The 22,214-nt window shown below is 30.5% G+C and overlaps 1 protein-coding gene and 1 long non-coding RNA gene across 8 annotated transcripts in view; one reads left to right on the top strand and one right to left on the bottom strand.

Annotated features, from left to right (window-relative positions):
- Positions 1 to 22,214, bottom strand: part of LOC139906820 (uncharacterized) — a 100,296-nt gene that overhangs the window by 16,339 nt on the left and 61,743 nt on the right. The gene's annotated exons all lie outside the window — the stretch shown is intronic.
- LOC121127040 (potassium voltage-gated channel subfamily B member 2) overlaps positions 1 to 22,214 on the top strand; it is an 88,495-nt gene that overhangs the window by 62,659 nt on the left and 3,622 nt on the right. For 6 of the 7 annotated variants that reach the window (XR_005867457.2, XM_040722412.2, XM_040722414.2 and 3 more), the window contains 2 exons: positions 4,979 to 5,303; positions 15,625 to 15,819. Coding sequence is in view for 6 of the 7 variants with exons in the window: in XM_040722412.2 (XP_040578346.1) it covers positions 4,979 to 5,303; positions 15,625 to 15,819 (520 nt within the window). In the remaining variant the exon portion in view is untranslated. The remainder of the gene's footprint in view (positions 1 to 4,978; positions 5,304 to 15,624; positions 15,820 to 22,214) is intronic. The other variant, XM_071892215.1, reaches the window with a different exon arrangement.

Raw genomic sequence — 22,214 nt, 5'->3', positions numbered from 1 at the left:
ATTTTATCTTAATCCAAGTGTGAACTTATCCTGTCATAGTTTCAACCTTCAATATATTTATTGTTATATATGGATGTAGAGATTCCTATCCAAGGAGGGAGTCAACTCTATTCTGGTATGAGGCTTAGTCTGGTTTGGTTCTATTCTTTGGATAAATTTTCATGCGGTCATCCTGGTCTTAGATATCGGAAGTAAAGCAACTCTTGTGGAAGATAAAATATATCGAATCTCTTCCTTTGTTCTAATTCTTAGATAACATAGAAGTCTTAGCATTTTTATTTAATGAAATTTGATCTAAGCAAATGAAAAACCCTTTTGAATTCAAAATTTGTTTCTCTATTTACACAATTTTTTTATGTTATTGTTAATATAATTAAATTTTATGATTTATGAGTGTTTTTCAGGATCAGTATTATCCGGCCTCTTTTTTTTATTGTCGAAGCTTCCCACTCATTTCCATAGACTTCCCCAGTTCAACTAAATAGGGATCAACCTCATCTATGCATCTGGTAAAAATATTTGCACAAATAGTTCTTTGATAAAACCTTCACGTGTCACTATCCAACTTGGGTCTTTAAAACGTTTCTTTTGATGATATTGTTGAATGTGAATTTCCCGCTTTGTGAAGTGACCTTGATCGATACTACGTCATATATGTAGTACATGCGTAGTCCATACTAAATGATATATTGGAGAAAAGGATAGAATGAGCGAGGATCTATTGGGAAAAGCGCAAATTCTCCTTCAAAAAAAGATGTTTATCTGTTTTTTATGTTGATGCATGTATGTACAATATTGTTTTTTATTCATTTTTAAAATACTGCTATGTTCCTTCTTATTTATTCTATGTAACGGCATTTTAGGTGAAATTTTCAATAATGTAATAATTACGATCTTGTACTGAATAAATCAATATTCAACATAAATAAAATAACAAAAAAACAAACAAAGATATAACAAAATATATATATATATATATATCAATTTCTGATCTGATCCCGAATGAGGACTATAAAGTGGAGTGGATGTTTTTCACTGGATAGAAGAAGAAACAAGTGATAAATCGACCTGTAAAAACTTCTTCCTACTTCTTCAAAACAGAATATCCTGATGATTAAAAATTATAATTATATCATGTAAGTCAATTCCATGATAAGTTTGGAACTTAATTGAAAAATAGGGTATCAAAAATTTGATTTATACAGATCTAAATTTATCAATAGTGGATAAAAGTCATTTTTGCAGACGTTGATAATTGCCTGAAAGAAGGCAAAGCATATAATTTTAGGTTCATATTTGTTACTTTTGGAATAAATATTTTATGCCTGTCCCCCATATGATAAATTATTTACACACTTGGGGTTATTGATAGTCTTTGAAACCAAATAAAGAATCTCCTGGTGTGTCCCATCTCCTGCGACGAAGTGATAATATTGTTTGAAACACAAAATTGGGACTCACGTGAGAAGGACATGCATATAGGGTACCTTACATCTTGGAAACAGATAATATTTGGTTTTTCATATAGCAGACTTTCTATAAGAGAATGTCGAGAAATTTGATTTCGTCCATCCTTCGTATTCAGCGAAAGTATTTTAACCACTCATATTAATCTTCTGCTCCCTAAAAATCGGGGATTTGAAAAATCATCGAACTTGGTCTTCTTCTTAAAAAACCTTAGTAGATTATTTTAAAATAAGGTAAAATATTTATTTCCACAATTATTCAGAGTTAGTTCATTCTGCAGAGAGAACCCGGAAGTTAAAGAATATATTATTAAAACCAAACCAGACATCGTCTTAGATACAGATTTAGTTGTAGTTTTTTTTTGGTATGTATGCAAGTCCTCATTATTTTCCTTTGAAATTTTTCTTCAGTATTTATTTGGAACACACGAAGGAGATATAATTTCTTCACTTGTATTCACTGAGAAGGGTTCAATAGAAATAATATTCTCTACAATGACCTCAGAGGGAACACTGTTATTTTCCTCAACGAAAGGATGATTTTCGTTTGTTTGTTTTTTGGCCTTCCTCATTTTCATCACTCATATTCTCTGCCCATGGCATTTTGAGAACGTCATCAGAGTTTTCAATAGCTGTATGCACTACTTTTTTGAGATATGGGGAGTCTTCCTTTGATTTAAATCCAACTGTTACCTCAGAAATTACCAACTCTGGAGGAATTTCTTAACCCGGAATAGGTGATGAATTTGATAGGGATTCATTTGCCTAGCATCTTGCAATAAACATTCCACCTGGTACTGTTACAGCCATGAATAAGGCCAAAACAATTTGGGAACTGCCATTTGCACCTTCAAATTTCAAGTTAATGAGACATCCTTACTAACGAACTATATGTAGTATGGGGACAGGGCCAGTAATAATTTCTACAACGTTATCACCATCTCTGCATTCATCTTTTTATTCTTTGTATTTGAGCTCAGCCACTTCATTGGCTGAACTCTTTTTTGGGTAATCCCCAACTACTTCTCCAAGTTTTAGGAACAATTCAACTGTTTTATCTTATCCACCCTTTTTTTGTATTAATAATTATAACTTTTAATTTGATCTTCACATTTAAAAAGGTACCCTCCACGTTTTAACTCCAAAGGATTACAATGTAATCAGGTATTCATGCCTTTGTCTTATGTCATTAGGAAACTTCATATAAAATCCTGTTTGATTCACCCTAAATTTCGGATTTGCTCCGACAATTTCGTGCTCTTTCAACTTAAAACGCACCTCCTATCATAAATATCGATGAATTTTACCCTTCTAAGGATAGGATTTATTTGCATAATCTTCAAGTAGAACAACAAATATGTCCCATTTATATCTTTTTTTCCAGTCAAGTATATTTTCTTCATACAGCTTTAAATTATTTCCTTTCATCGCAGCTCTTTCAATAAAGTAAGAGAGGAGGGGATGCCTTGACATTTTTTGCAGGATTCTTATGTTATTTATTTTTGTTAGATCGTTGTAATGAGAACATATCCCTCAAAAAGAAGAATTAAATAACTCTCGCGTAGCTTTGGTGTAATATTTACAAAAAGAGCATTTAATATAAATTCAATTTTAGTATTCTATTTACACAAATACTATTATATAAGTTGAAGAGTCTCTCCACAAGACCATATACATCCGCCCTCCCCCCCCATAATAATACAAAAAGTAGTTGATTCAAAGAAAATTTATTCAAATCAACATTACCAAAAGTCTAAAAGGCCATGTGAGCTGTTTATATTTGAGTTCTAATAAGAATACGTCATACTACTGCTTTATTTTTATAATAACATATATATTTAAAATTATCCAAATATTAATGTTGAACTGTGTGTAAAGTATAAAATAATTCATGGATCATTACCAAAAAATATTCAGATATATGGATTTGCATCCACCTATCCTACCCCTTCATAAGAGCTCATGTTTTTTCCATTTAGAGGATATCCAATATCCAATGCACACGACTTCTGATCTTCCGTTTGACTTCAAGTTCCGTTGAGGGGATATGTCCTGTTTGTGCCTCACTCAGTGGATCTCCTCTCTTTTAATGGAATGATAGTTCATTGTACATATGCCCCTTCTCATCAGGGTCTGGGATATTGACTTCTGACTCGTCAATCATTGTCTTTATGCTCAAGAATACACAAATTCATCCGATCTTCTACGGAATCGTCTTATACTTCATTAATAAGAACTATGGAATTCCATTAAAAGGGAGATTTATAGAATATCATGCTATTACATTAAAATATTTCTTAGGAGCTGTTAAATAATGATGTATCAAAAAGTAGGTATATATATATATAACTTTGAAGTGACCTTTGAACTTCTTTAGCTTTTATTGAAATATTTGAATGTTATTGTAATTTTCCAACTTTTACAGTCAGGAATCATCTTCTAAATAACGTAATTGCTTCTCACCATATTGAAATAATACTCTCATGAAGATCTACGATCTCCAAAAAAATAATTTAATTACAGATAATTACTTAACCTTGACCATGTGAGCTTATTATAAGTTGATCATTGAAGAAAATAGTTAACAAATTAGCAATGTGATTTTTTAATTTTATTGATATGGGACATTTTACATACATAAATATATTCAACACTTTCATCTTTTGTACTATAAATATAACCATGTATATGGGGAGAATTTAATCATCTCAATCACTTATTATGTTATACAAAAAGCTTGTTGTAAAAATATCAGTTATCTTGTCATGAAATAAGGCCCACATGATTATTTCTTGCAGAAATCAATATTTTTAATGAATATTTAATTTCATCATACAAATTTGTTGAAACGGTTTTTTTAACGACTAACTTTGATTCCTAGATACAGCATATTTAAGATAATAAAAGAGAGTAAAATGAAGGCTGGTAACTTTTTTACGGTTTTCGTTTCTAAAAAAAGGAATACAGAAGCAAAATAAAGCTTACTACATCCCTCAACGTTATATCACAGGATTATTTTAATATGTCCATACAATATAGTTTTTTCTTATAACCTACTTCAGCTTAAAATAATTGGGCAATTTTCCACTTAGTCACTTTCCTTTATTTTTCTTGCCCATTTTATATAGTGTTCAACTCATAAGATATTATCATATTGGCTGGTCCTTCTGGAAATGTTTTTAATTTATGTATTATGGATTTGAGCATTATACACATTTTCAGAATGAGACACAAACTCACATCCCTTCCTCCGTATTGATGTGGATGATATTTCGTTTCCGGCAAACAAATTAGTTTCAGTTCCGAATATTTGAATAATTTAGAAACTTATTTAATCAAATTATATTAATCTGATAAGGAATTACATTGATGTATTTAATTTTTACAATATATTGAGATATAAGAAAAGCAAATAATTTATATTTATAAAAGTCATACGATTTTTATAGATTTTTGTCGTTTCCAAAAATATATTTTCCTATAAAATAAAATTTTTTCACTTTTTATTAAAGGATTTTCATATAATGGGGAAAGCTGGAAAGATTGTACGCCTTGTTCGAGTCATGAGAATTATGAGAATATTCAAATTGGTTCGTCATTTTGCAGGTCTCCAGTCACTAATTTACACATTAAATCAAGCCTACAAGGAACTTGGACTTTTAATGTTACTCGTGGGCGTTGCAGTTCTAACATTCAGTAGTCTTGTGTATTTTGCAGAGAAAGATAACCCTCTTGGAGCATGGTCTTTTTTAGATTCGTTTTGGTGGGGATTGATGACTTTAACTACTGTGGGATATGGAGATTTAAGTCCATCAACTTTTCCTGGAAAATTAATAGGTATGTTAAATATATATGCCTATGAAAACCCTTTTTATCAATTTTTTATGCGAACATGTAAGAAAAAAAAATTAAATGACCCCAAAAATGTTAAAATATTTGGCTTAGAAACGCTCATATATTCTTATTTCCAGCTCTTTTGATATGAGTCAAACAGGAGTTAGAGAAGCATAAAATGAATGATAGTATTAGAAATTTTGTTATGAGTAGTCCGTTGTCTCACTAGCAAACTCATCCATTGATGAACACCGATACCAGATTCCCCTTTTAGCAAGGATATAGTTTCATGAATTTTGAGTTCCCACTGTGATATCACCCAAAACTTTAGCTAATGTTTTCTACTTTTTCACCTGGTGTCGATTTTCTAGTTATCTCCCCCCTTTCCCATTAGATCATATAGTATTGCACCAATTAGGTATAAATGGACAATTAACTGCAATAATTCATCAATCTACTAAAGAAAATTGAGGTTAATATACATATTACATTTGTATTTCCTTCGGCAGGGTAACAAATTTAATTACTTCCACTCAACAGTATATATAATTTACTTATTTGACTTCTTAGTCTTTTTAATGCTTTTGAACTTAAATTATTTGTTTTTAAACTGTGAACAGTTCTCTAGGATAAATAAATAGTCGTTTTACAATTGTCAAGAATGTCACCACTATTTAATTTTAGTCTTCCCTTTTTTTGGAAGAAAGGTTGAGAGATGTAATGAAGATATGCTTGTAATTCTCATTGTGTTACTTTACTAATATAAAAGTCAACAATGTATTATGTTGCCAACTGTCGATTCCTTAGTCTTACTTAATACGTCATGGCCATTATAGGAAGTATTATTTTTGGTAAATAAATAAAGTAATAATTTATACTGTATTTATCATCAGTTTATAAAGGAACAGAATTAACTTTTCTTGTTGATCCCTTGTCATTTATTTATATGCCATCTTGAACTTGATCCTTAGAAGACATAGTTGACGTTGTTTTTTCATTAAAGAATAACTCATTAGATTTAATTACTTTAATTAAAGTGATACCTAAGAAAGAAATAAAGAGTAATTGGTATGTTTGACTTATTTGACTAACTATCTTATGATTTTGAGCCTTTTTCTTTCTCTTTTTCCGATGAAAGTTTTCAAAATAAATAAAGGTACGTGGTATCTCTCTTTAGGTTAGTTGCCTTATCTTTCATACATGTACATTTAAACATTACGTTTGGGAATGGGCAATTTTTTTATAATGACTTTACAATATATATATTATTATTTTCAAATTTTGTCAAAATCAAAATAATGAGATTCTGTAACTTCAAATATTTTTTTTAAGGAGAAAAAACGCTTGGAAAAATTACATATTTGAGATAGTTGAGGTTTCCAACTTTTATTGACTCCTTTATATATAGTACTTATACTCCTATAGCTGTAAATAATAAAGGATCATTCTATCCCAAGGTTAATAAAAATACAAAGTTATACCATAACGCGCGTACGACTGATGTTTGTCAGGCGTAGTGTCACTAACACTACGCCTTAGTACTTCAAAGTAGATGAGAGGTTGCATATTTTGTAAAAATAAGTTTTTCTTCCCTAGCAGTTGGTACTATATATCAAATTGAAAGTTCTAGAAATAGTGACGTCATACACTATGAGTGGTTGCATGTTTTGTAAAAATTTGCCTATCTTGCCCAGTAGTCGGTACAATACATCAGATTGGAAATTATAGAAAGCCTGATTACATCATAGTCTAAGCTTGTATTTATATTAGCTTTGGTCTATCCAAGGTTAATATAAATAACAGGTTATACCATAATGCGTTTACAACTGATGTTTGACTTCCCCCTACGCTTTATATTGACGTCATAGAATATAATTGATTTGCATGTTTCGTCAAAATTTGTCTGTCTTGCCCAACAATAAGTACAATACTTTAAATTGAAAATTCTAGTATTAGTGACGTCATAGAATACGATATATCAAATTGAAAATTCTAGCAAGCCTGTTCACATCATGGTCTAACCTTTTATTTTTATTAACCTTGAGTAGATCTAAGAACATCACATGGTGCATTCAGTGGGATCGTCCTAGATCAAAGATAAAATAAATTGCAAGCCTGATTTAATTATAAAAAATTGTGTCGCTAATCTGAATGGAAATTGACAACTTAATAGCTTCATGAGTGGGATAAAAAGTATCCGTCACGAAAATAAGTAGCTCAGATCGAAGATCAATCGATGAAGAAATGTGATATATCGGAAATATATAAAAACATGAACATGAACAAAAAATTTCTATACAAAACACATACTTTTCAAAGTTCAATTTCAAATACCCCTCTCCCAACTTTAGAAGAAGATGCGGATCTCAGAGTATTTTCATAATCATGTAAGCAAAATTATTCCACACTTATTTTATTAGATAAAAAAGACCATAACCTTCAGGTACCTATTCTTTGGTAGTGTTAAAGTTCTAGAATCCTTCGTACTGCAGAGTATTTCATAAGAGCACACACGGGCACCTAGTAAACAAAATTTAGGAGTTGATTGAAAACCCTTTTTGTTTAATACGACAGAAATCTTGAAGAAGATTATACGTCCTTAAATAACATAATCAAAGAATCAGGAACTTATGTCGATATTATTGCTATGAAAGTAAATCGTTTGTTAACCGCCCTATTCCTCGTACTATGACTTCAGTAACAGATGAAACTAAGCTGATGAAATATAATCTAAGTTATTGGAAAACGTTCGATTATACATCTTTAAACTAGAATCGTCTCTGAGAAGTGCTAAAAACTTGTCTCCTAAGGGGAGTTCAAGCATTATAATTCATAAAAAGACAGATCCCATCAAAAAACATACTTAATGAAAATTTTGTTATAGATGTGGCTGTTCGCCTGCTCCTTGCAGAGAGCAATGCCCCCAAGAAATACTAAAAGTCGTTCATGTAGCAAAGTTAGTAATTGAGATAGTGTTTATTACAAAAATAAACTTGACAGAATAAAAATTCTTAAAATTAAAGTACAAACGTTCAACCTGTTGGAGAAGACAAATCATAAAAACTTTCTTTTTTTGTTGCTACTGGTGCAAAAATTACCATCGTTGTTGAAAATATATTACAAAGCTTTCCATGTTTTACTAACCTTCGTCACTACTACAAGACTCATTAATTGTTGGCTTAGACAAGAAAATAATAAAAAAAACATTAATTATCTGCAAATTTCAGAATAACGATAATTAGCTTAACAAATGAGACCTATTCTTTGTAATGGAATTTCTAGAGCGTACCTTAGTCTAAATTTATTTTAAAAAATCAGAATAGTCTAGCAAAATTTTCCAAATCCAAAATAGTAGAAAATGTAAGTACCATCAATTTTTAAAAAACGTCAGTTTGGTCGACAAGATTTCTTTTCCACTAAGTAAAGAAGAAAACCATAGAGACTATGGTCGATGTTCTTTCATATTTGATGGCATTTAAGTGTAGATGTGTCCAAATGAAATAGAGATATACGCAGATGTGTCCAGTTGAGACTCTTGAACACTGAAGTTATTTGTTCATCATGTCTGATAAAGACTAACCAATCTTTATTTAAGAATTTAGTACCTATATAATAGGATATTCGCAAATGCCCCTAGCCAAAGAATCTTAACAACTTTCATTACCATTTTTATAAAATATTGTTTTTTACTTACTCCGATGGGATTAATTTCAACGGATGACTATTATTCTTATGTTTATTGATGATATTGCATTATTCCGGGGTTGTGTGCCAATAAAGACTCCACTCCTCAAGAGTAGGCATTTAAAGGGCAGGCTGAAGTATGGCAATCATCACAAAGATATTGAACTCAATTTCTAGCACACTGTGCTGTATTCAGATGAGACAAAGCTTAAGTTTTTTTTTGGCTAAAACCAGCATCAGGACATTTGGCGACAGAAGGGACAAGCCTTCAACCCCAAAACACTATTCCAACAGTGAAAAACGGTTATGGAAACATCATGATTTGGGCTTTTTTTTGCTGTCAATGGAACTGGAAAACTTCACAAAATTGATGGCATCGTGGAAAAGGAAGACTACATCGCGATTCTTGAAATGCATTTACATCAATCAGTAAAGACAATTAAGCTTGGAAGACATTGATGGTTCAAGCAAGACATTGACCCAAATTACACATCCAAAAAAGTTTTAGAATGGCTAATAGGCATAAAGTTAGTGTTATAGACTGGCCAGTCTAAATATTAACCTTAACCCTATTAAGAATCTATGGACTACATTGGAAAAAAAACAGTTTGGAAAAGACGCCCAACAAATCTTGATGAGCTTTGGAGGTTCTGTCAAGAAGAGTGTGCCAAAATTAATTCTAGTGTTTGCTACAATTTGGTAAGCGTACTCAATATTGGAAGAAAGCCAAAGGCCATGTCACAAAGTATTAAGTGATTTTACTCCTTGGGTATAAATACTTGTGGAACGCGAAAAATGATATTTTGTTTATTTATTCCAAAAAATGAATAAATTATTATTATTATTTTTTTTTAGTTTAGAGTAGTTTTTCATGGACTAAAGATATTCTAGATGAGTTTGTAGATACAACATGAACATCTTATGATGTTTTCTTGACATTTTTGTGAGGGTACGAATAGTTTTGGGGTCAACTGTATCTATTAATGTATTAGCTCTGTTAAGAGGATAGAAAAATGGATTATGCTGCAGATATTATTCGAATTTTCGCAATATGGTCATGTGAGTTCTACTCAGCCCTGAAACATTTAGTAAGGAGATACCTGATGATGAGGATAAGAACATCGAAAACATAGTTGTTTTCTGTTATAGTCTAATTATTTTCATATTTCATGTAGTCATATTTTGTAATGGTAGACATACCGTCTGTAAAAAAACATAAGTTGTTAATATTGAAGGGCTGGGATTTGATCAAGGGGGTTAATTTTAAGCTATAATGTATATTTATGATTAATTTAATAGCAATCCCTCTTGATGTATTTTACTATTACTTTAATCTTTATAATGTTTATTTAAATTTTAACAAAAAAAACAATTTAAAGAAAATGTATTTGCGAGTATATATTAAAATAAACATACAGTGCATATACAACGTGGTGCAGTCGGCCAAATAAAGAAGTGCTTTATATTCAGGAGAATAAAGATTAGTCAAACAACTTAATGGAAGAAAGACTGAGATAAGGAGTTCATTATGATTAAGAAAAATGATTTTTGTTTATAAAAGAACATTAAACATCTCGCGATATAAATCATCAGAAGTTATGATTAAAACAAAGATTATAGAATAATGTAATTGAGTTACTAAAATTTAAAAATGAGGCCAATAATAAAGTAGTTGAAACAATGTCTATAACTAGAGAAAATGAATAATTATACAAGCTAATCGAAAGTCTGTACGTAGAGAGAAAAGGAGTAATATCTGGAGGTGAACAAAGTGTTGCTAGAGATATAGTGAATTTTAGAAAAATTCCTTTTTAAACAACCTGAATTATTATTGGGAGTTTTCCACAACAAAAACAATTGCCAAATTTACAATCATTTTTAGATATTGATATGAGGAAAAAGGTAAAATTTTTAATGGGAATACCGGAGGAATTTGAGATATAAGTATAGGAGATTTGGATAAAATTCAAAAGTTTTTTCGATCCCAATATAATATAATTTTAGATAAAGTTAAGATTTACTCTAGATGTCAAATGGAAGGATAGACGTTGTAGGATTTTTGTAGAAGTGCAAAAATAAAAAAGTTAAATGGGCAGAAATGAATGATAAATATGATAAGAAGGAGTACGTATAAGAAAATATTATAGTCAAATTGATTGTTGGACATTGAGAAGAAGAAAGAAGAATGAAGCTTATGGCCATTTCAGAGATCAAAAGCACATTTCAAAAAATTGTGGTTTTATGGAGACCTGAAGAAACTGCTAAAAAAAATAAGCGAAGTTTAAGTAAAACAGCCTTCAAGAAGATATTTAAAAATAGAATTGAGATTAAGAAATTTATGAGATAAAGGACGAGAGTTCAGTATTAAAGAATATAACGAAAAGAAAAACTCATATAGCATGGAAATTCAAGAAGTTATAGAATGCAAATTTTGTTCGCAAAATCATCTTAGAAGACAGTGTCCTGTATGAGGTAAGGATAGTAGAATTTTTGAAAAGCTAGGCCATTTTGGGTACTCAAGAATGTGTAGGAAAGTGTTGCGTCTTGACGAGGGAATGACACAAACAGAAAGATTATTTATTTAAAATTATGAAGAGAAAAAACAACAACGACAGAGTAAGACGATTGAGGAATTTTGAAAAATATCCCAAGGTTCAAGTAAAAAAGAAGAAGATGGAATCAGTTAGGGGGAGTTATCAGGCTATATATGTATTAGTGTAGCAGCTGGATGTTTTTTCAAGATATTAAGGAATACATATGGATATTAGCTATGGATAGGAGGAAGTGGAAGTAGAAGTCACGTTTGGTAATTAAAAGGTGGGATGTAAATCTAATCGAAGACCTACAAAAATTGAGAATATTGCATGAGGATAACCCTGCACATTAGGACCAAATCGTTGGAGGAAGCAGTATGATATAAAGATTGATAAGGGGAAAGATAAAGGTTCATACACCGGAGGAGATTAAAAAGAGTAAGGGAAAATGTAATTGAAAAAAATCATTCTGTTATCATCAACAGATATAGGCAATTGAAGAAGATGAAGTTTGAATTAGTATTAGTAAAAAAAAGACACTATACCTTATAAATTGTATAATGCAAAAACGATATCTTTTCCAACAAAAGAGGCAACTAAAAAAGAATTGGCTATGTTGAAAAAATGTTTTATAACACAACAGAGAAACAATCCAACAGAATGGTCTTACCGTTCAGTCGTAGTTGGAAAGAAACATGGAGGCATAAGGGTGACTGTAGATCTCACAAATTTAAATAAATTTGTAAGAAGGTCAATACATCTAATGGCAAGTCCTAAGGAGATTATTTCGAATATATCATCGGGGGAAAGATACTTCACTATTTTTAACACCATAAAAGGATATTGGCAGATTCAATTGGACCGTGAGAGTCAAGAATGAACGACGTTCATTGCACCTTGGGAGAGAATTATGTTCAAAAGGTGGCCGATGAGATTGAACAGAACAAGCTATGTTTTCAATCATTGAATGGATCAGGCGTATAGTGGGCTTAACAACATGAAGAAAATTTTTGACGATATATTTTTTATACCTCGAAAACTTCAGGGTAAAATTATGTTAAGTATAGACAATTTGAATTTCATTGAATAAATAGAAGTTTAAATTTTCCAACAGAGAAGTCGAATATATTGCATATATTATTGAAGAAGAGCCTAGAAATACAGAAACTTTAGATAAGGTGTAAAAAAAAATTAACCTGATCAAAGCCAATCAAGATTCTTAAGTAAATCAAAAGAAAAATTGAAGTGTGATTGAAAAAGTCAATCAACCTATAGTTAGTATAAGGAATAAGAAAATGTTATTTTGTAAATCTACGACAGAGAACAAAAAAAAAGACTCAGATGATATACAATTTTATAGTCAAATGGAAACCGGGAAAACATTTGGTAATTGCAGACGCACTTTCGAGAAACTGATATTGGGAACCCGTAAATGAAAATTTGTTAAACGATATTGATACATTTCAATAAATAAGAACATTATTAATAAGAGGTATTCTTGGAAATCTGACAAATAGTGGACAAAAGACAAAATATTGGAAAATTGAAAGAGTATACAAATAAAGTTATCCTAAACTAGTAAAATATGTTGTCAACAGATTTGGGGAAAATCTTAAAAAGTTACCTAAGGAAATAAAGATTTATTGGAATTAATTACACGAATTATCTATATTTGAAGGATAGGTAACAATGAACTATAGAAAATCGTGATTCCACTGAAGAAAGGGAGAGCAGTTTAGAAATTTTACAAGTATACCATTAAGGAATATTAGTAACAAAAAAACGAGCAAGAATTACTATTTATTGGCCTGGAATTAATTCTGAAATTGAAAAGATGGTAAGGAAATGTAAGGAATGCCCAACTAAGTTTGGAGCTGGAGCCTGACACACGAGGTCCAACGGCGATTAGAAGGGTTCAATAAGCTATAGTTGCTATATTCAAAAATAATTTGTTTGGATCTATGTCGATCAATACTCAGGATTCCCAGAGCTACACTACAGCGATAAAAGTGGGATATCATCAAGAGTTATGAAAAAAGTAAATTGAAAGATATTTTTTGGACTATGGTATACCTGACCAGTTAGAGTCGGATGGTGGCACAAACTTTGTGTCAAGATAATTTCAGAGTTTCTTAGATGAATGGGTATTTAAGTAAAGATGTTTATCACCCCACAACCCTCAATTAAATTATTAAGCCGAAGCAAATGTGAAGAGGCTAAAATATATTGTATAAAATGAACATCAGAGGGTTATATGGCTATATGACGATGATTAATCGCACACAACTGTAGATATGGAATACAAAGAGGAAGAACGGAGTTAAGCCTGCAAAATTGGCATTTGGACCGGATATAGGGACAATTTTACCAATGTTAAGTAGGAAATCCAAAAATAATTATGGTTAATCTGTAAAGAAGGAAAAGGATCATCATGGTTGTGAAGAAAAAATTCAAAATGTGTACTCTATGAGCATTGTTCAATCCGTAATAGTCCAAGATCACGATGGATTCATAGAAGAAAAGTAATCAAGCTTAGAAATAAAAGATACTACATGATTGAGATGAAAAATGGACATTTGTGGGTTTATAATAGGAGATTTATCCGTATAGATGCCACTTAAAAATAACTAATCATGAGTTTACGATTTGTTGATCTAATTGTAAGTGGAAAGAAGGGGTATTATGTATTCAATAATGTGTATTTATAAGGTATTAATTAAGATATGAAGGTTAGGTAGAATCTCATTGGAGAAATGTTTCGTCATCTTTACTGTGTGTATAAAGATATGAATGTATTAGTGAGTATATATATTATAGTGAACGTACAGTTTATACACAACAAGTACTAAGTGCTAAGCTGATATACTTTAAAATTCAGCACCTTAATTTTTGTTTAGATAATATATTAGCATTTACAAAAAATTATCAGTTTGTTCTAGTAGTGGCAGAAACTAAATTCCCCCCCAGACCCCTCAATATTGTTATAATTGCAAGAGGTTGTGAAAAACGGAAAGTAAGGAGTTTATTATATCAAATATAATTATTAAATTGTATGAAAGGCGGTAGTATATGTTTTTTATCATAAATAAAGGATGTGACATTATTATAAAGCATTAAAATCGTAAAAAATATAAAGATAATGTTTTCGGTTTACTCTTAGACATTCATACAAAATATGATCACTCAAAATATACCAAATGAAGCTAAAATATTTGGAGATGCATATTTTATGCACAAATCTTTTTATAAAATAAAAAAAATACGATATTTTCCGGTGATATAAATAGGAATGTAGATATTGGTTAAATTGAGGGTAGTGTAAACTAACAAAAACTTTTTATATTATTAAAATAAATATTGTTAAATATTCCTCCATATTTTGAAAGTTCGAACGTATCTGAGAGCAAGGAATATTATAGTTTATAGTAATCCCTTTGAGCCGATATGTTGTCTCTCAAGGTTACAATTTTTTTTTTTTTTTTGACATTCCCTCGGGCGTTATTTTTATGTTCACCTCAATTTAGCCAATATTTCCATCCCTAAATAATAACTGTGAACATATTACTATGAATGATGAAAGTGTTATAAGTTTCTAAAAAGAATGTCATTTTTCATCATTTTTAGTCTAAAAAGGAAGTATCTCGAGTTCTTAATAAGATACAAAGGCAGGAAAACAATTTAAAAAAAAAAATACTTTTTTATATATTTATTTCACTCGTAATTATAATTTGGAGATGGTCTCAGCTGGAAAAAAAATCTGAACAATATTAGTTCAAAATTATCATTAAACCAGATAAATCAGAAACCAGAGGAGTGAGAGAGAACTATATTAGTTTTGGATTCTGCGTTCAAAGAAAAATTACACTTTCAGCTTAATTGGAATATATATATTTTTTCTTTTTTTTTTTCTTTTTTTTTTAACTATATAAATATATCATTTTATAAGATACGAGGAGAAACAAAATCATCTATATATTAATGAATGAAAATTGCCTATGTTAGCCCTAATTTGTAAAATTATTATTTGCATTCTGTTCAACAATCCATTCGTGCTTTGGAAAAGCGCAATAGTTAAATTTGTTGTTTCAATTATGGTTTGTTTATAGGTGGTTTATGTGCATTAGGAGGAATTTTTATTCTTACCCTTCCAATTCCAATAGTGGTTAATAGTTTTGCAAGTTACTACAAAAATAGATTATGGAGGAATGAGGTGGCCTATAAAAAACGACAGAGAGCAAAAAAAAGACGAGAAATGGAAACTTTAATGAGGGATAATCTTCTCAACATTCTTACTGTTCCAGGTAAAGTATTGAGTGAAAATTTGATCCTTATGTATTGATCAAAATTTATAAACATAGGGATGCAATTTATGAGAAGAAAAATATTAGTGAACATCTCTGCTTACTCAATAATTTAAATGTAAAGCGCCTTTTTGCATCCTCATAAAAATATACATATTTAAATATTTTGACCATATTTTAGGCAATTGCAAGGAAACAAAATACGATTTTTTTTATTAAAAACTGATATTATGGTAGTTTATTATTCTTTGCACAATGTTCTGCTATTCTTATAATATAAATATTTTAATTACTCCTCTGTAGTGTGCAAATTAGGATTAATTATTATCAAAATATGCTGCTAAAAAATCATGTATCTATAATAATGCTCTCTGAGTTCAATTAATTGACATAATTAACGATATCTTTTCATATAATATTTAAATTTAGTAATTGAGTTAATAAACTAGTATGAATGCTACCTAATAGATAATTTTGAATGTTAATTCTCTATCCCCCTATATCTTACAATTGGAGATGAGTAGTATATATTTCATATTATATTGATTTAGTTATTAGAATATTCATTTAGGGACTTGCTAAAGTTACATTATTACATAAAGATTCATTATGAAGTCAGAACATATCTTATTTGTAACTTTGGCTATATCGGGAGTAATTGGTTTGATACTTTATTATAAAAATAATAATAGAATATATTCCTATCTACTTTTAGTGATGTTATACTATAATCCATATTTAATTCATCTTTAGTTTGCTTGCAAAAGATGATGGTGATTACTGATAATGATTCATAAATTATCAATGAATTTCAGACCATTACAACAAAATTTAGTATAAGTCATCATATCAATTAAATAGTTGGCAAGTTAGGTTTATATTTACAAAATTATATCTTGTCAACTATTAGAAAATATATGGATAAAATGATTATATAAATTTCACCCCAAAAATTGTATGACAATATAATTGAAGTTTAACCACCTTTTAGGTAAAAAACTAAATTGACCTAGATTAAATACTCAATAAGCATTACTTTTTCACATCTCCGTGAAGCTATCTATATCCTGGGATTTAAAAAAATTATACAAAAATTTTAAAAACAAACAAAAATAAACAATACTAATAAAAAAATTATTTAAAAGTAATCTTTTTAGACATGGTTGTATCTGTATAGTTTTCTACAGACATTTAATAAAAAAACATTCTGCAACATTTCAATCCCAACACAATGTGTCTTTTTTTTGTTCAATGGGTCCACTCCAAAAGCTGACTTCATAATATTTGAAGCTATTCTAATCCATCTGACAACAGGAATATGGCCCAATAATTTTCTGCAGCACGAAGACACTTATCTTCTTGACATATTTTTTCTTTAGGTATACAAACCGGTTGATCTCTACTCTGTCCAGATCAACTATTATCCCATCAAAATATTGATGTACACCCTTAGACAATCTTTCCCCCTTTGACAGAATGTACGATAACAAGGAATTCATGATCTGATAAGCTCAATGCAGTTCAAATCCTAATGGTGTCATTTATCAGTATTTCAAATTGTATCTTACTGTTTTTACTTTTTTAGCAACTCATTAGACACTTTTTGCATTTATGCATCCCTCAGATTCAATAGAGCGATGTTATGGAGGAATTAACTCCATATCCTATTTTTTAGTTGCATTTATGTGTATTAGCTCCACAACAAGACAAGAATTTCCTTACTCGAATTAAATCCAACCCTAGCACCGTCTTCACCCTCACTTGCTCAACTACCATAATGAGCACAAAACTGACATCATCAATATAACTTGGATCCAATGATCTGTTCATCCTGATTAACGTCAGGGAAAGTCCTGAAATGAAAGCCAGGTGTATCAGTTCGGATGCGTCTGACAGGCCCCTCATATTTATTCTCTTAAATGTACTTATTCTATTTATATAAAATTAAATTTGAAATATCACAAATATCAAAGGACAATTTTAATATTGGCAATAATAGTGGCAATTGATAATGAAATAATATTTAAATAAAGTTATTATACTTATAGTTAATTGTACGTAAAACGAGAGTACAAGGGAGGGAGGAATAAAAACGGCTTACCATGTACGCATATTCGGAATACATATAAACGGTTTGAAGAGCCTTGTAACACCCTCACTGATGCCTGTCAGTTTTTGTTGGGAGGGTAATTTTCCTTTTTGTATTCCTAACTGCCATCAAAGTGAACAAGAATCACCAGAGACAGCAAAATTGGTTAATCCTCTGTCTTAGCTGTCAACAAATCCAAAATGTTAAAAAAATTGCTACTCCATATCGTGAAATGTTTTAAGGAGGTTCTGAGCTCGAATAGGTAACGTGTCTCCACCGAGAAAAACAATGAACTCTCCTAAATTCCATTTTCTTGTTCTGATGTTATCGTAGGCAGAAAACAGATTTACTGAGAATGCGGATTAAGTACATCGAAGATTTATATTGCTTCCCCCTTCTCCTTTTTACTCAATTGATCGTATACTGAAAATACTCTTCCATACAAAAACAAAGAAACCACTGCTGCCATGTCTTCTATCTTTGAAAAGCTTTGACCAACTCTGCTTGTCGAATTCAGATATTAATAAAACGAAACCCATCGAATTTTGGTATTAGATCCCCAATTATTAAGTATTCATTACCGGTATAACTTGTAGCATCTTTCTCTCGTAATATAATAACACTTATCTACTTCACTTCTTTTATTCAACTTACTACAATATATAAATATATTTGAAAATACGTAACACTCTCCCTGCATTTTTCTACATGCACCATTCCCATGGGAACTCGTACACTTGGGGTCATATTTTTTTTAGTTTTAGATAATATAAAAGTAATTTATTTATTTCTTTATGATCAATCTACTGAACTTTGTCAAAGAAAGACTAACATAACCTGAGTTAAAATAGGTACATTCTTTTAGAAAAGGGAATATCTTTGGTATTGAAATCAAGGGAAGGGCGTTACATAACTTACTTCTTCATGTATGACTGATGTTTTTCCTGTTGGAATCTGAGCCCCTTGTATGTCTGGTCATGTAATCACTAGTTGGTAACCCAGATTAAAGGCACCTTTTTTCCCCTCCAAAAAGAAAGTAGTTTTTTTTCACCTATTGTTAATCATTCGAAATATAGAGCTTCAACTATACACACGTCGATTGTTATCATTCGTATTTTATATTGAATATGTCTGTTATTACAGTCCACATATAATCATTCGTGGTTACTAAAAGTCCTAGATCCTGACATGGTCCTTCGGCCAACTTAAAACCTTATTTGGATCGTGTTTTTTTTTTCGATTTACTGAAGAATTGACCTAATATTTTTTGATTTTCATATGGTATTTTTGCTGATCTTTATAGTTTCGTTGAACAATAGTTCTGAGGAAATCAAAGGGTAACCATCGTAATAGTTACGCAGTTAACAAGCAGTTGGTATTCTTATAAGTTGGGGAGTCCAACGATGAAGACTTTATTCTTAAGGTTTCTATTTAGACAAAAGTAATTATAAAAAGATCGTTTGTGGTCGTTTGAACATTAGTTTTTGGAACAACCAAGGGGTACCCATCGTAATAGTAACGTAGTTAAAAAGTGGTTGGAAAGTCCAACGATAATGACTTTACCCTTTAGGTTTCTATTTAGATATAATATATTTCTATTTAAACACAATAAACAATAAAAAGATCCATTACGATTAATAAGAACGAAACTGACGGTAACAAATTCAATTTTTTTAAAATATATTACGTGTTATTTTTTTCAATTTCCATATTGTATATTTGCTGATCTTTTTGTGGACATTTGAACAATAATTCTCGGGGAAAACAAAGGAGTAGAAATTGTGATAGTTACGTAGTTAACAGGCAGTTGGTAGTATTATAGTTTGGAAAATCCAACAATAAAGATTTTACTCTTAAGATTTTTACTTAGATATAATTCTTATATTAGACACATGTAACAGTTTGTTGTCTTTTGAACAATAGTTATTGAGACAATCAAGAAGTAGCCATCGTAATAGTTAAAGATATTTAATTCTCTAATAATATGTTAATTCCGACTAAAATAATATTCTGTTTTTATATTATAAAGTTAATTAAAGCGAGTGAAATATTTACTTAGTTTAATATTGCTGTTGATAGTAAAACTCACTAAACCGTTACACATAAAATCAAAAATTACTGGTAATCACAAATTTCAGTAAGGATGGATCAAGATTTGATTAATTTAACCCCACTAACGAGAGAAGGGACGGAAAAGTGAAGTTCTTCCGAATTAACATAATTTTTAAATAGCTGTAAAAAAAGAGCTAGAATCTCTCTTTTCGTTATGGCTCTGATACTTTGAAGATAAAGAACTTCAGAATGAGATAGCAGTCTCGGAGGGTCAATTCGCGGCGTATATGTGTTTGTCGAAGGAAAAGATTGCCTAAAAGATGGCGTTTCCAAAACTTCTTAAACAGGGCATCCGAACAAGCAAATAGCTTATGTCACAAGTGAAAAACATGAAGACATAAGAAGGCAAGTCTAAAAATAGCACAAGTGTAGAAGGAAATGCTGGAGTAATCAAAAAAATGATTCAGAATTGGGATTCATTCCTATCTAAAAAAGTACAAGTTTCTTTTTTGCGAACATCAGATCTCTGGTATAAACCTATAGAAGAACCATTCGCTGAGGAATAATTGGTCTTGTTGACGAATTACGAAAAAAATAGTAATAGGAAATTATCATATGTCAAAACTATGATAAAAGCATGCAAAACTCCTACATGGAGATACATCAAGTGAGAGTCACTAAATATGCCACCATTACCAGAAATGAGATTTGACAATCCAATTCCATGGTCTAATGTTGGAGAGGACTATTTAGGACTCTTACTTTAGTTAAGAATTTATTGCTGTTTACGATAGTACATACATACATTATAAAATATTACAGATATGCATACATTACAAAACTATACATACATCGGCAAAGAACACGACTCCACAAAGGAAGGGGAATATGTGCTACTACAACAAAAATTGATCTCAAGTCCTTCTTAATTTTATAGTGATGATCAATAATTTGTTTCATTTCTGTACATTTCATCAATTTAAACATATGAAAATCTTAATCCTCTTCTTGCATGGCTTTGTATCTCTCATAAGAAAGCACCGACATCTGTTTATAAGGTGGTATACACTTTTTGGTTTTCCATACAAATCTTGCACATTGCACATGTATTTTTCCATTTCCTCGGATGGGTCAAAAATGGCCCATGACCTATGTAGGCTTGAACAAGTATGTTCATGATTTGACGGAATTTGTGGCATAGACCATAACTCATATTTGTTATTCCTCTCAATAATAATACAATTATATTCCTTAAAGGCTAGAGCAAATGTTGAGTGAAGGGGTTGGGAGGATTCATTGAAAATATTGGAAGGCATTGGGAAACAAAGGACAAAAACAGTCAAGACTTTCGTATTATTATTTGTATTTCAAGTTGTGAGTTGAAGTATACAATAGTTCACAAGGGCTTCTTACTCTTTAATATCGACTACAAAGCTAAAATGATATCAAAAGGTTTAGTTCCTCCAATAAAAATTTCCAAATTAGGTGTTTCATTGAAGATTAGTGGCAATACCGCTCTTTTTACCATTAGATCCTAGCATGGATTCGCGGAGAAGGTATAGTTACGCAATCAAAAATTATCATAAATTATAGTTAAAAAAAAATAATTTGGTTTTTTTAACTTATCTTGATTTATGTTCTATATTGCTTGTATGTTGACATGCCACATATGTCAAAAGAAAATTAAATTAGGGACACCATTTGTTGTTTTTTATTGTGACCTTGAATTTTTGCAATCTTTAAGTAAGAATACTGGGGCCTTTGTAAGTCTCATCAAAATAATTTATCAGAAGAAATGGAAGATAATTAGTTGAAAAATACAAATTTAGCTTTATTTGTAGTTGACTCACTACAAATGTGGAAGCCAGCTCTAAATTGCAACTTATAAACAGAATTGAGGTTATTTTGTCTTTTTTCGGTAAATTTATAACAATATATGGTCTGAAAATGAATGCAAAGAAAACATGTATAATACCAGAAGGGGAATAAATTCTGTATATGACACAAAAGCTAGAGGATATTTCTATAAAGAAAGAGCTCAGATATTGAGCATCGAAAGAATAGGGAATCAAATAGTCATCGGTGTTCAAATAGCCATGGTAGTTAAAAAAAATGAAATTGGAGGTACTTGAATCTTCAAGCATGGATTGACTGTTACAATTACTCTATTTTTACCTCGTTATTATGTAAGGCTTCAGCTTTCCCTAGATTAGTAAACATTACAGTTAAACTCTTTTGCCAAAAAGAAAGATCT

Source organism: Lepeophtheirus salmonis, chromosome 12 (assembly GCF_016086655.4).
Source record: "Lepeophtheirus salmonis chromosome 12, UVic_Lsal_1.4, whole genome shotgun sequence".
Classification (NCBI taxonomy): domain Eukaryota; kingdom Metazoa; phylum Arthropoda; class Copepoda; order Siphonostomatoida; family Caligidae; genus Lepeophtheirus; species Lepeophtheirus salmonis.
This window is presented reverse-complemented; position numbering and strand designations above follow the sequence as displayed.